This window comes from Galeopterus variegatus, unplaced genomic scaffold (assembly GCF_000696425.1).
Source record: "Galeopterus variegatus unplaced genomic scaffold, G_variegatus-3.0.2 Scaffold4442, whole genome shotgun sequence".
NCBI classification, from domain to species: Eukaryota; Metazoa; Chordata; class Mammalia; order Dermoptera; family Cynocephalidae; genus Galeopterus; species Galeopterus variegatus.
The window spans coordinates 42,548-57,302 of NW_007730553.1; the positions used below are offsets into that span (position 1 = coordinate 42,548).

General features: G+C 43.9%; 1 protein-coding gene across 1 annotated transcript in view; it reads left to right on the forward strand.

Moving 5' to 3' along the window:
- LOC103603099 (pecanex-like protein 2) overlaps nucleotides 1–14,755 on the forward strand; it is a gene marked incomplete at its 3' end in the record, with an annotated part of 149,955 nt that overhangs the window by 36,314 nt on the left and 98,886 nt on the right. The window contains exons 4-7 of the mRNA XM_008587574.1: nucleotides 3,567–3,772; nucleotides 4,548–4,674; nucleotides 5,387–5,423; nucleotides 9,457–10,755. Coding sequence (XP_008585796.1) covers nucleotides 3,567–3,772; nucleotides 4,548–4,674; nucleotides 5,387–5,423; nucleotides 9,457–10,755 — 1,669 coding nt within the window. The remainder of the gene's footprint in view (nucleotides 1–3,566; nucleotides 3,773–4,547; nucleotides 4,675–5,386; nucleotides 5,424–9,456; nucleotides 10,756–14,755) is intronic.

A 14,755-nucleotide genomic window follows, 5' to 3' on the forward strand; every position in this document is an offset into this window, starting at 1 on the left:
GGATGGTATGAAATGTGCAGCCATTGCGGAAAACAGTGTGGAGGTTCCAAGAAAAATTAAACATAGAATTACCATATGACTCAGCAATTCCATATCTGGGTATATATCCAAAAATAATTGAAATAAAGGCCTCAAAGTTGTATGTGTACACCCATGTTCGTAGCAACGTTATGCACAGTGGGCACAGAGTGTAAACAACCCAAATGTCAATTGATGGATGAACGGATAAGCAAATGTGGTCTGCCCATACAATGGAATATTATCCAGCCTTAAAAAGGAAGGAAACTCTGACACGTGCTCAACACGGATGAGCCTCAACCGTATGCCAAGTGAGATAAGACAGACACAAAAGGGCAAATAATTGCATATTCCACTTATGGGAGGTATCCAGAGAAGTCCAATGCATGCACACAGAAAGTGGAATGGGGCTGCCAGGGGCTCAGGGGAGGGAAGAGCGGGAGACAGTGTTAAGTGGGGACAGAGTTTCAGTCTGGGAAGATGGAAATTCTTATGGTGGACCGTGGTGATGGTCACACGAACATGTGAACGTCCTTAATGCTACTGAACCGTACACTTAAAAGTGGCTCGAGATGGTAAAATATATGTTTATATATATATATATGTATGTATGTGTGTGTGTGTGTATATATATATTTGAGCACAATGTTAACAATGGGTCAGAGAACAACATACAGCTTTTCTTTGGCCAAGGATAAAATGTTGAAAAACGTAGCCTTCTATTGCTAGTGAGAATGTGTTAAAATGATAAGTTCATGGAAATAAGGAATTATGACTTGCCTTAGAACAAGTAAACCCTCTATTCGAGATCTGAATATACCTTACATGGGGGAGGGGGGAGATTATGTGACACAAATTAAAAACAAATTCATAAGTTCTCACTCATGAGGCATTCTTTCCTAAGCCTTTCTACTCTACCCTCCCATTCATACCTCCAAGGACAGCAAATCCTGGACTCTGGGGGTCTTTTGTTGACTGAGCATGATGATGTTTGCTGTGAAATGGCCTTGAAAGTGATGTTCAGTGATGTCCCTTGGAATGTTGAATCAGAGGAGCCTGGCAGAGCACAACTGCATGGCAGGAAAAAGGGATATTTGGGACGATGCTAGATTCTGTTTGGAGGGTCTACTGAAGGGAGAGGTTTTTTTAAAGGAATCATGAGCTCAGGGAATTTGGGGAGGTTAATGTACCATGCATAGCATGCTATAAAACCTTTCCTCTCCCAGGATAAAACCTCTGTATCTCACTAGAGCCTGGTGAGGTCTGTGGGCTCTCTGCAGGTGTAACCAAGTGTCAACTATTGTTACACGAGACAAGGGTCTGTGCTCACCTGGGTTGCACACTGGATGCTCCTATTGACTTCAAATTCTAACTTCTTGCCTTCTCTTAATTTCAACATTACCAAGCTTATGCTGTAGTCAGCATTGATGAGGATGAACTGAAAACTAGTATGTCTCCTTATTGTGCCAAGTCAGTTCATTTCCAAACGAATTTAGAAATTCAAGAGCCATATATAGTCTTCTGTCTCTCGTCCATCTTCCCTAGTGTTCTCTTCCCAATGCCTCAGGGTTTTCTCAGTTTATCACTAATCTAATTAATTAAGTTAAGCAATACTAGCTTCCATAGCAGGCAAAACCCAAGATCTCCATGGTTGAAAGAATCAGAGGTTTAGTTCTCTCTCCTGTGATGGGTCCATTGCGGGCCTGTAGGGGCCTTGCTCCACGGAGTCACTCAGGCCCCCAGGCTGAAGAGAGCTTCCTTACCTTGTGGATGTACCGTCTGGACAAGATGGCCTTTGAGATCCCCAAATAGAAGAGGAGAAGAGGGGGTGGGGGAGTCAGAGTCACTCAGTCCCCCAGGCTGAAGAGAGCTTCCTTACCTTGTGGATGTGCTGTCTGGACAAGATGGCCTTTGAGATCCCCAAATAGAAGAGGAGAAGAGGGGGTGGGGGAGTCCGGCAGCTCGTAGTCGTCCAGCTCATCATTCCACTCATAGTCCATTGGCCAAAAGTGGCCACACAGCCCCAGCCCACCTGCAAGACAGGCCGGGCGGCGCAGAGGAGCACGCGGAATGTTGAGTGAGCCCCAGCACTGTTTGCTGCCCCTGCCAGCTGGAGCGCCACGAAACCCAAGTCACATTTACATCCGAGCGACTTCCGTGAGGAGTTTGTACATAACGGTTCCCTAATCTGTTCTCACAGACAGCTGCAGTTTTTCCTTTTCTTTTATCAGTTTCTTCAAACTAACTCTGGCTTTAGCCTGGAAAAAGTGACAGGGGTGATTAGTGTCCCCGTACCTCTTTCCTCCCTCTTTGTTTTTTTTCACTTTGTGTGTGTGTGACTTGGGATTCTTTACAGCCTCACCTCAGGAGGTGCATGTGTAGATGTGAAGCTTACCTGCTGCCAGGTAGGGGCCCTGACTGTATCTGTTACCTGCCTACCTGATATGATCTTATTTCACCACTTCATCCACTTATTTATTAATTTGTGTTTATCTGTGGGCTTTTTCTCTGTAATGTAGAAGCGCATAAGTGTGGGTGAAAAGCTCCTCAACTTCATCTTTCTCTTGTTGGGGAAGCTTTTCCTCTTTCTCTGTCGTTCTTTTTGTTTATTCTGTTACAGGACAGTCTTCCCCAGATGACGGGTGCTCAGGTAGGACCAGGCATCAGACTGGTCACTGGACTCCTGAGATTTTTCAGGGAGGCCCATTGATAAAAGGGTCTCGCTGGACACTGAAGCTGTTCCCGATATCATCTTAGGACAGTCAGGGATCTGTTTCCATCCCGAGGGATAAGAATTTAGTTTAGGGAGGACCACAGAAAACCTGCAATGGTCTGTGGTCCTGGGTGAGAATTAGGAAGATAGGTGGGGACAGTTCCATGGGTCCCAGTGATTCTTTTGTTTCTTGAGGGGATTGGACAGGACTGAGGTGAACTTCACCACGATGATCTCCGTGCTGAGATACTTTGTCTCTGCTGGGAGTGTCCTTCCTTTTGGACGCAGTGACCTTTTGTAGTCCCTTATGCGCACCACGACCCTAGGGAAACCCATGGCCTGCTGGAGTCAGCCCGTGGGAGGTCAGCGAGGTGGGGACGGGAGGCCACCCTGGGCTTTCTCCTTCCCTCTTTCGTGTGTTCCCCACGAGGTTTTTTGTATTTTGTTGATGGAAACAGCATCTTACAGTCCCTTCTCTGGCCTTTAGGACCAGATGCATGGGAAACTCAAGATGAGGCACAGAAAAGAGCTAATAGGAAATGGAGAGGTTCCCCGTCATATGTCTTTTGTTCTGTGGGGTTCCTGTCTGCACATCAAATGCCGCTCATCCCTGCAACGAGCACAGAACCTGAGGAATAAGACAGACTTTTAAAAAAGCATAAGGTACCAGCTCTTTCTCCTCAGGTATTTTAACCAGGCAAAGTTACAGAACTAGTAACATTTGAAACCTTGCCCAAATGATGCTCAATAAATAGTCCAAAAATGCTTCCCGGTTTTAAACAAAAAGGAAATCTTATAAGCAAATACATTTTTCCTTTTTTTCCCCCCTCTTCAGGCTTTTCCTCCAAATGCGATCACTGTATTTTTTTACTGCTGTTCAGTGACTGTTCTCTTCACGATCATCAAATTGGTCAGTTATCGTCTGCACGTCATGTTCGATGCGGGAGAAGTAGTCCAGCAGAGGCCCCCCGGAGAGAAAGAAAAGCCGCCCGCAGACAAAGAGGCCAGCAGTGAACGCAGGGCCAGTCCCCAAAGCCCCAGGTGACGTTTCCAGTCCGTGGGTCAGGTCATGATCCTCAGCTTGTAATTTCGAATGAAATAATGTTTCTCGTTTATTAGTCGTTTATGAAAATACTAGTGTAGGCAGACATAGACATGTGTACTTTTCTTATACTTAAGCATACACTTAAGCATAAGATTGATATTCATAATCAAGATGGCTTAACTGGCATCGGTGTGACCTTATACCATGACCCCAAATTTATTTGCCTTAGACTTAGCACTGCAAAAAGTTTCACTTCAGTATTTTTATTTTGTTGTTTAAATGCTTAGAGCATGCCAGCGTATTTTAAAGAATAGCATTTGTTACAAGTAGATAGGGACAATAACTTCTGGTGTCCTATAGAGATAACAATTTCATATTGTATATTTCTAAATAGCCAGAAAAAGAGGATCTTGATTGTAGTCAAAGAAAAATGTTCAGGTGATGCATATGCTATCTACCCTAAGTGAATTATTGTCCAATATATGTACGTATTGAAACAACACACCATACCCCACACATATGTACAGTTAAATTTTAAGACTAGAAAAAAAAAAAAAACGTAATTGTCGCCATTCTTGTATTATTTCTTATAGTTCCTTAAGAAAGCATGTCCTACAATTTCAAAGAATGTTTATTACTCTCTCTTAAAAATAATATGTTCATAGAAGGAATATGACAAAATGAACTCTGGGAAAAAATAGATTTTGGGCTAACACTGAAGGAGCCATGGTTCTGTTTGGTAATGTCACTGCTCCTGTGTTTCTTGTGCAGGATTAGCAATGCCAGGCGGGGCCCCCACGGTGGAAAGGAAGAGGCCAGCCGCCACTGCCCCACGCCTCGCCTGCACCGCAGCTCCGGGGCACAGAGCACAGACTCTCGCCACTCTTCTGGGCCGCTGGTGAGTGGTCCTTTTTCCAGCTCTGCTCTCTTCCTGTCACTTTTGTGTGGACCCCACCTGGAATGTGAGTGCGACTGTCGTGCTGTGGTCGCTGGCCCTGTGCTCGTGGGGTATCCCGTGTCAGGGTGTGGAAATGGCCTGCAGGGTGTGCTGGGGACCGTAGGAGAAATGCTCAGTCCTGTGCTCAGAGCACATGTGTAGCCTCCTCTGCTGGGTACCTCCTGCTGGGTGGCCACGCTGGCCGGAGAGCCCCGAGCAGGCCTTCCCTGCCCTCTCCCTGTCCTGCCTGCCATTCATTCATTGAAGTCATCAGACTTGCAACGCCTCCCAGCAGGAATAACTAACTCCACCTCTGCACTGCTTTCCACGTGAAATCACACCTGCCTCTTGGAAGGTCAATAAATCATCTTTTTTCTAGATGAGCTTTATTGGGCTCTGTTCACTACAGTATAAGTCATACCCTATTCTTTCTCCTTTTCCTTTCTTAATTAGCAAACTCTCCTTTGTCCCAGTACATTCGTCTTGGTTGGATGTCTACACTTCTATATATTTCTGTATCCATTTTTGCTCCCTGTTTTGTAGGAGCTCAAGAAGAGTGGACACTGTGTTGTTTCTTGTCCACCTGCCATTAAGAAAAACAGGGGCTGCTCCCTGCCTGGAAATACACAGTGAGCCTGGTCGTATATTCATGTTTGTTTTTCCGTTTGTTTAGGAGTCGCCAGCACAGGGAACAGTGGAAGATCTCAAAGGTAGAGCATCGTCATCACCATACTTTATCGTGACATTATCCTCAGGGAAGTGGAAAATATTTTTATAAAGTAGAACACCAGTGAACTAATTGAAAATAAGAATATACCCGAGACTGCATAGTTATATTTTAACTTCATTTCTGTAACTCAACTTCAATTATCTCTTATCGGAATTTCTATACCATGTCTACATTCAACTTGTGATATTTTACTGACCATATTTCACTGCTGTTTGTCCAGTCTCTACCTCATTTTCGTGCGGTGAGCCGCATGAAAATAATACATTTTGAGAATAATATAAAATTTCATTTTCTGGAGAACAGCTGAAATTAGCGTCATGGCCCTGAACCCCTAAAATGAAATTTCTTCATTCATCATTCAGCTACAGTCCATTGTAACAATATGTAAAAAGACTATCCAAATTCTTTCTTTATATTATTACTACTGAAATGAAATGCACTCTAGTTAGGTTTCCAGTAGTTTAGTTTACACACACAACTCCATAACTATATTGTTTGTTGTTCATTTTTACACACACACACACACACACACACACACACACACACACACACACACACCTTTTCCCCCATATTAGACTAAATATCCTTCTGGGTGAGGTGTGCTCTAGCTGTTAGCACCAGTTATGTCACATCCTTTGAATGTCCCTTCCGGCCTTTTAACTTCCCCATTCCAATGGAAACATTGTTTCTTTTCTTATTTGCACTGTGAATTGCTGCAGAGGTTTTGCTACATCATTTCATTCTGAGTTACAGCAAGTCAAACGTACAGGTAGCACTGGAACCCTACCTGCCTACTAAACCCAATGTTTTTTAGCAACACTGCACTAAAGCAATGTGTTTCTTTTCTTAGCCCAATCTCACAAGACACGATCCTAGTATACAATTCTTTCTGTTGTTAAAAGCCTCAATGGCTTTATTTTTTTGATAGCTTTATTGAGATGTAATTCAGATGCTATACAATTGACCCTTTTCAAGCGTACAGTTCAGTGGTGTGTGTTTTTCATAGAGCTCTGTATCCATCACCACAATCAATTTCAGAATCTTTTCATTACCTTGAAAAGAAGCTCCACGTCGCTTAGCCATCACCCCCCAACTCCTCTGTTTCCTCTAACCCCAGGCAGCCACTATTTACTTTCTGTCTGTATAGATTTGCCTGTTCTGGACATTTCATATAAATGGAATCGTATAATACGTGGTCTTTTTTGACTGGCTTCTTTCAGTTAACATAATATTTTCAAGGTTCATCCTTGAAAATAGTAGTAGCATCTATCAGTACTGCATTCCTTTTTATTGCAGAATAATATTCCACTGAATGGATATACCGCATTCTACTTATCCATTTATAAGTTGGTAAATGTTTGGGTTGTTTGTACTTTTTGGCTATTTGAATAATGCTGCTATGAACATTTGTGCACAAGCATTTGTGTGGACATGTGTTTTCATTTCTCCTGGGTATAATGTATACACAGGAGTGGAATTGCTGGGTCAGTTAGGAGCTATATATTTAATCATTTGAGGAGCTGCCAGACTGCTTCAGAAAGCAGGTGCATCATTTCACATTTCCGCCATCAATGTGTGAGGGTTACAATTTCTTCTTGTCCTTGACAACACGTGTTACTGTCCATGTTTTTGGTTAGAGCCACCCAAGTGGGAGTGGAATGGTATCCCATCCTGGTTTTGACTTGCACTTCTCTAATGACTAATGAAGTTGTCATCATTATAATTATCTTTAGAGAAATGTCTACTCAAGTTCTGTGCCCAGTTTTTAATTGGATTGTCTTTTTGTTGTTGTTTGAGTTCTCTGTATATCTGGGATACAAGTGTCTTCTCAGATGTATGATTTGCAAATATTTTCTCCCCCATTCTGTGAGTTGTCTTGTCACTTTCTTAGTGGGATCTTTCGAAGGACAAAAGTTTTTAATTTTCATGAAGTGCGATTTATCTATTTATTGTTTCTTTTGTTGCTGGGGCTTTTGATGTCATATGAAAATAACCACTGCTGAATCCAAAGTCATGAAGATTATTTCTGTGTTTTCTCTAAGAGTTTTAAGTTTTAGCTCTTACGTTTAGGTCTATGACCCATTTCGAGTTAATGTTTTGTCTGATGTGACTGAGGTAAGAGGTTCAGCTTCATCATTTTGTATGTGTTCATCAGTTGTCCCAGCCACTGCTGAATCCAAAGTCATGAAGATTATTTCTGTGTTTTCTCTAAGAGTTTTAAGTTTTAGCTCTTACGTTTAGGTCTATGATCCATTTCGAGTTAATTTTTTGTGTGATGTGACTGAGGTAAGAGGTTCAGCTTCATCATTTTGTATGTGTTCATCAGTTGTCCCAGCACCATTTGTTGAAAGGACAATTAATTTTCCCCCTTATCTTGTCCTCGCATCCTTGTTGAAAATCAATTGACCATACATGTAACGGTTAATTTTTGGACTTTTGATCCTATTCTTTTAATCTATTTGTCTGTCCTTATGCCAACACCATACCGTCTTGATTACTGTAGCTATATAATGAGTTATGAAGTTCAGAATTGTGAGTCCTATAACTTTGTTTTTCTTTTAAAAGATTGTTTTGGCTAGTCTCTGTCCCTTACATTTTCATGTGAACTGTCAGTCTCTGCAAAAAACAAAAACAAAAAACAACAACAAAAAAAACCCAGCTGGGATTTTGATAAGGATTGTGTTGGATCCATAGATCGATTCAGGGTGTATTCTTGTCTTAATGATGTTAATTCTCCCAACCCATGAACGTGCAGTGTCTTTCCACTGATTTGACTCTTCTTTAGTTTCTTCTAACAAGGCTTACACTTCTTTAATGTACAAGTCTTACACTTATTTTATTAAATTTATCTCTAAGTATTTAATTCTTCCGGATGTTAAAACTGGAATAGTGTTCTTAATATCATTTTAGATAGTTCATTGCTAGTGTATAGAAATATAATTAATTTTTCACATTCATTTTATGTCCTACAAACTCGCTGACCTTGCTTATTAGTCCTAATAGTTTTTTTAATGGCTTCCTTGGATTGTCTATATTCGAGATGATCACATCTGTGAATAAATATACTCTTTCTTTTCCCTTACCAATCTGGTTGCCTGTTATTTCTTTTTCCTTGACTAATTGCTCTGCCTAGAATTTCTAGTACAATGTTGGTTAGAAATAGTGAGAGCGTGCCTCATTGCCTTCTTTCTGTTCTTATGGAGCAAGCTTTTGGTTTGTTACCATAAAGTACGATATTAGCTTTGGAGTTTCATAGATGGCCTTTGTCAGGTTTAGGAAGTTCCTTCTAATCCCAGTTTCTTGAGTGTTTTTATTATGAAAGGATGTTGGATTTTGTCAGATGCTTTTTCTGCGTCTGTTGACATGATTGTCTAGTTTCTGTCGTGGAGTGTTTCTTGGTATATTACTCTTAGTAATAGAGTATGGATGTTTTTACAGATGAGGAGGCGAGGTTTAGAGCAGTGGTTCTCAGCTGGGGGGTTCTGCTTCCCAGGGGACATTTGACAATGTCTGGAGGCATTTTTGATTGTTGTGGCTAGGGGTGGAGCTGCTACTGGCTTTGAGTGAATAGAGGATATTTAGCAGCATGCTAAATACAGTGCATAGGCCAGGCCCCATATTTCCCCCAGCAAAGAATTCTCTTGTCCAAAATGTTGTTAGTGCCACAGTTGAGAAATCCTGGTTCGGAGGGGTTAGGTAACTTGCCCAAGGTCACACAGCTGGTAAACAGCACAGCCAGGACCTCTCTGATGACAAGGCCCCAAAATGTTGCTTAAACCACACTGCTCTTCCTCCTGATACCACAACACAACAGCAGCCAGAAATCTCAGTGATTATTTTAAGTACAGACATTTCAAGAACAGTTTCACAGTGGAAATGACGTTTTTTAAAATAAGCATCCAATCACATTTGTTGCTGGTGCTGTTTTTGGTTTATTTTTATTAGGTCTTGCTCTGGGGCATTGTTCCTCCAGTTCAGATGCTAACAAAGTTTCTGTTTGCTCTTTATTTCAGGTGTCATTCTGTCGGAAGACCAGCTGGTGGCACCAGTGTCATCTACCTCACCTGGTATCAAAAGGGACAACTCACCTGCTTCCCAGGTGCGCGTGCTGGAAGCCACCCCCAAGTCAGCGGCTCCAGTGAAATCGGTTGCCACAGAAAGTCTCATCAACAGCAAAGGAAAGGACAGAGGTGGCAGGGGGCGGCCCCCTTTCCGCTACGGATCCGAAGGTGGCTTAGCAGACACAGGAGCCGTGAGGGCGTCGCCACATCTGTCTTTGTCTCAGTATGACTTACTGGAAACAGACGTTTCTTTCCAGCCGTGGGGGAGCGAGAATTCAGTCCTGATTCCAGAACCTGTACATAGTCCCCAGGGCTCCCTGAGGGAACTGTCACAAAGCAAGTCGCCTGGGGACAGCCTGAGCAGCAGCTGCCCGCAGTGCCACACCATCATGGCCAAACCCACAGAGGGGCCGGCGGACCCCTCCCGTCAGGTGGACATGCCCTTGACCCGGGAGGGGGACTACTCAGAGAGCGAGGTCGCCGTTACTCTCATTGACACTTCTCAACCCGGAGACCCACTGAGTCTGCATGAGCCCATCAAAATTGTCATCACCATGAGCAGTACCGCGAACTCCATGACAGACTTGGAAAGCTCCCTCCAGCTGAAGGTGATCGGCGCAGAGAGGACTGGGTTCAAGTCTGACGCAGAGCCAGCTGCGCCAGGGGTGGCAGGTCCTCCAAACACCGAGCAGATCAGAATTCCCGTCATCACCCTGGAACTGTCTGAGGATGAGGGTGGCAGTGTCTCTTGTCCCGAAGAGAATGGAAGTGAGAGGACCCCAGAGAGACTGAAGTTGGAGGTGTCCTCCAATCACTGTTCTGGCTACGGATCTGGGGAGGGGACAACTGCCACCAAGGACTTCAGTCCTTCCCCGAGGGACCCCTGGGAAGCAGCCCCCCCGCTCACACCTGATGTGGCCTCCGGGGCTGATGGGGGAAAGGAAGGCCAGGCCACCCTCGACCCGTCATCTTGTAAGAGCCCCCATGAGAAGAGACATGCCCGGGTGCTGAGTGTGGACAGTGGGACAGACGTCTTCTTGAGTAAAGGATCCGTAGACGTTATGAACGATAAAGAGCAAATAATACCAACTTCCAAATCTGACCTAGAGGCTAAGGAAGGACAAACACCAAATGAGTCCACCTTCCTGGAATTTGTCTCCCTGCTAGAATCAATTAACACTTCCAAGGCGGTGGCGTCCACCCAGCCAAATGGCTCCGCAGAGCAGGAGGAAGGAAGCCGGCTTCCCAGAGGTGTGCGCCTCCACGTGGTTCCGTTCCAATGACCGTGCACACGGCTCTTTGTCCTTTGCCTTCTGGGATCGGTTTTGCAAATAGTGCAACAAGTATTGCCTGGTTTTGCCACTGATATTTGCAGAACACACCAGTTCTGAGCTCTGTCATGAGCATCTACAGCTCTACTGGCTTAGGCTGCCAGGAAACTAGGGCTGGGTAATGAATTTTTGGCTTCTTTAGAAGGCAAGAATATTTATTTCCAGGGAATTAAGCCGTTATATTTTACTGCAGTGACAAGAACTCACAATAGATGTCTCTTCCTTTATAGAATAGATGTGCTCTGGGAGAGGTGATCATAAAGCAAGTTTCTGTTAAGTGCTTCTCCTTTTCCGACTGAATTCCATTATAAAATGCAGAATTCCCTGATCATCCCAAGTTGCAAACATGCTAATAACACACACTTGTACAGCTCTTAATATATGCCAGGCGCTGTGCTGAGTGCTTTACGTGCATTAATGAGGGCGACTGTAACATCGTGGTTTGCCTGAGAGGGTCCTCATTGACACGTGTTTTGCCAACATAATCATTAATAGCGCTGACTTCCCTTCTCAGATTGTCTCCAGCTTGAATGATAAATGATGCAGTCCCCTCATATCAACTCCTTAGTCCTCGTACAACCTTACGTCGCGGATGCTGCTATCACTGCTGTCCTGCAGATAAGGCTTAGGGATTCTCACTGACTTTCCCAAGTGCAGCTAATAAGTTCAGGAAGTGCCAGAACTGAGCTTTGATCCCAGGCAGTCTTTCCTGTCCCAGAGTCTCTGCTCATAAAGATTAAACTGTATTTCCTGTATGAAGATAAGGTGCATTTGTTTTCAGGTTAGTTTATATCTCTGGGCCTCAGTTTCCACATCGAGAAGATGACGTTACTGGACTTGAGTTTTCAGAAAGCCTTTTATGTTTAAATGTCTATGATTCTGTGATTTTTGAGTATAGTGTGTCTACACGTACCAGTGTCTGGATGGGGCTACTGGTTGCTGGAAGTTGTGGTTGCACATAGCAGCTCATTTTCTCTGCTGCAGGTTGCAGTGTTTCTTGGTGCTAGGGCAGTTTCTTTGCTGTGGGTCAATCTCTGCTTTCTGGGACAGCCAGGGGATCCTCTGGCTCCATGTTGGTGGCTCTGAGCAGTTTTCCTCAGTTAAACTTTTTAGCAAGCATAGGCAGTACATGAGAGCAGGGGTAACTTTGAGATAAACACTTTTCAGTGTAAAAACTCATAGCTCTAGGTCAGCACGTCTGTTAGAACTTTTGGGTGATGGAAATATTCCACACTGCAATCCTGAGGGGTAGCCCCCAGGCACGTGTAGCTATTGAATGCTTGAAATGGGAGTTGTGCCGCTGAGAATCTGCATTTTAAATTTTATTAAATTTTAATTCATTTAAATAGCCATATGTGGCTGCAGGCTACTGTACTGGACAGCAGTTATCCAGAGGACACGAGTGTCTTCCCGGGAAGCACTGGCTTTGGGACCAGGTAACCCAGGGACAGACTTTGGTTCTGCAGTAAGTGCCAGCTGGGTGAGCTTGGACAGCTTACCCAGTGCGCCCGAGTCACGGTTTCCACAGTAAAGCAGGGTGATAATATGTTGCGGATTCACTGCGAGGGTTCAGGTATGAAACTGGGTGAAAGGCCCTGGTATCTGATCGGTTTTAGTCTTTTATTCTCATTTTCCCTTCAGGACGTAAGTGAAGTTTATTCGGTTTGTCCACTTGAGTTTCTACTCTTCTTAAACTTCTCAGCCAGCCACATTCAGTCAAACAGTGTTAAATTGGAAATCGAGGTGGCCCGCAGGGAGATACGGGTGCTGTGACATGTTCTGGGGAAGGACTGGGCTTGGTTGTCGAGAACTTGGAGGGACACAGGGAGGGAGGCTTTGGAGGGGATTCTACGCCTCTTTCAGGAAAGGACAGAGGTTTTTAATTTAAGGAAGAAAGGGAACCATGATAAGCCATTTTTGGAAGACCGTCACCACCAGAGGTGGCGAATTAGATGATTGTTCTGTGGTGCCTTATGTCTTCGAGACTGGTGATATCCTGTTCTTCTCTCACTGAAGAATAATGTTTTATTGACATCTAAGCCCAGTTTTGGAGTGGATCTCTCAAACAACGTGACAGTGTTTAATGATATTAGCAGCCTCGGGAGTTCTCTAATCTTTTTCCTGCTTGATAGTCGGACAGTGCTTGAGCTTGGACCTGATAGGAAAAAGATAAGCGATTACCCCAAATATCCTAAAATTCCAGGCTATGGAAAATCACACACTTAGCAAAAGCCTTCAGAACCGTGTTTTTGTGTGGGTGTGTGTGTCCTTTTTGAGACCGGCTGCACCACGCTCAGCCAGTGAGCGCCGTGAGCGCACCGGCCATCCCTATATAGGATCCGAACCCGCGGCGGGAGCGCTGCTGCACTCCCAGCGCCGCACTCTCCCGAGTGCGCCACGGGCTGGGCCCGGAACCGTGTTTGTTTTTCGTTTGTTGGTTGGTTTGGTTCCACTTTCTTTTCCCTTGTGGAATTGCCGTGAGCGCACCGGCCATCCCTATATAGGATCCGAACCCGGGGCGGGAGCCCTGCTGCACTCCCAGCACTGCACTCTCCCGAGTGCGCCACGGGCTGGGCCCAGAACCGTGTTTGTTTTTCGTTTGTTGGTTGGTTTGGTTCCACTTTCTTTTCCCTTGTGGAATTAATTGAAGACCCCCAGAAGAGAACAAGCAAAGACTGTTATTCAGAGCTTGCAAGCAAGTCAGACGCAGCATTTGGTTTTGGCAGAGGCTTAAAGGCAGGCAGGGTGGGAAAACTTTATACAAAGAGTGTGTACTATTTTTATAAGCACGAATGTATGTAGTGGTGCTTATTGAAGAATTTTCTATAGTATAGAAAATCAAAGCAGCCTAATTTTACAACAATAGGAGACAGTTAAATAAATTATCCTGTATGTATAAATGTAATATTATATAACCACTGTTTTTGGAAGATGTAGAAAAATATCTAATGATATGAAGTATTTATAATACTTGAAGATGAATATAATAGTTACAAAACAACATCTGTATTATGACATTATTTTTGTAGAAAAAAAAAATATGTCTGGGGAGGAGACCAAGGCTGGTGTGATCCAGTCTGAGAATCCCTTCTTGGGGGTGTACGCACATCTAGACGCACTTTCCTAAGTGTGTGTCTTAAAGGGGCCGGTAGGTTTGGACCCCTCAGTCCTGTTCTATCAGGCTCCCCACTGCTGAGCTTCTGGGCCAGCGATGAACTCAGAAGAAGACAGTTGTTGGCATCTTTGGTCATGGAAATGCAGTGGTCCTTTTGACCTTAAAAGTGGCTGTTGGGGTGTGTCCTCAGACAAGGAAATGCGGACCTTCAGGGGCATATTCTATTTTGCATAACTGTGTAAGCTAAGGCCCTTATTTTGGTACATTGTTTGAAGAAGATTCTAAAAAAGCAAAACTCCCCAGTCTGTGCCTGTTGGTCTTAGAATTCTTACTCACCTAACATATTCTCAGGGCTAGGAGTAGAGGTTTATCTTTCCGCGTCTGCCACGGTGCTAAGTGTGAAAGACTACTTGAAAAAGTTCGTGGAAAGATTCATGTTATCTTTTAATTCTATTTTTCCACAGACTTTTTGAAGTACTCTTGCAGAGCGTAATATTATATAACCACTGTTTTTGGAAGATGTAGAAAAATATCTAATGATATGAAGTATTTATAATATTTGAAGATGAATATAATAGTTACAAAACAACATCTGTATTATGACATTATTTTTGTAGAAAAAAAAAATATGTCTGGGGAGGAGACCAAGGCTGGTGTGATCCAGTCTCAGAATCCCTTCTTGGGGGTGTACGCACATCTAGACGCACTTTCCTAAGTGTGTGTCTTAAAGGGGCCGGTAGGTTTGGACCCCTCAGTCCTGTTCTATCAGGCTCCCCACTGCTGAGCTTCTGGGCCAGCGATGAAC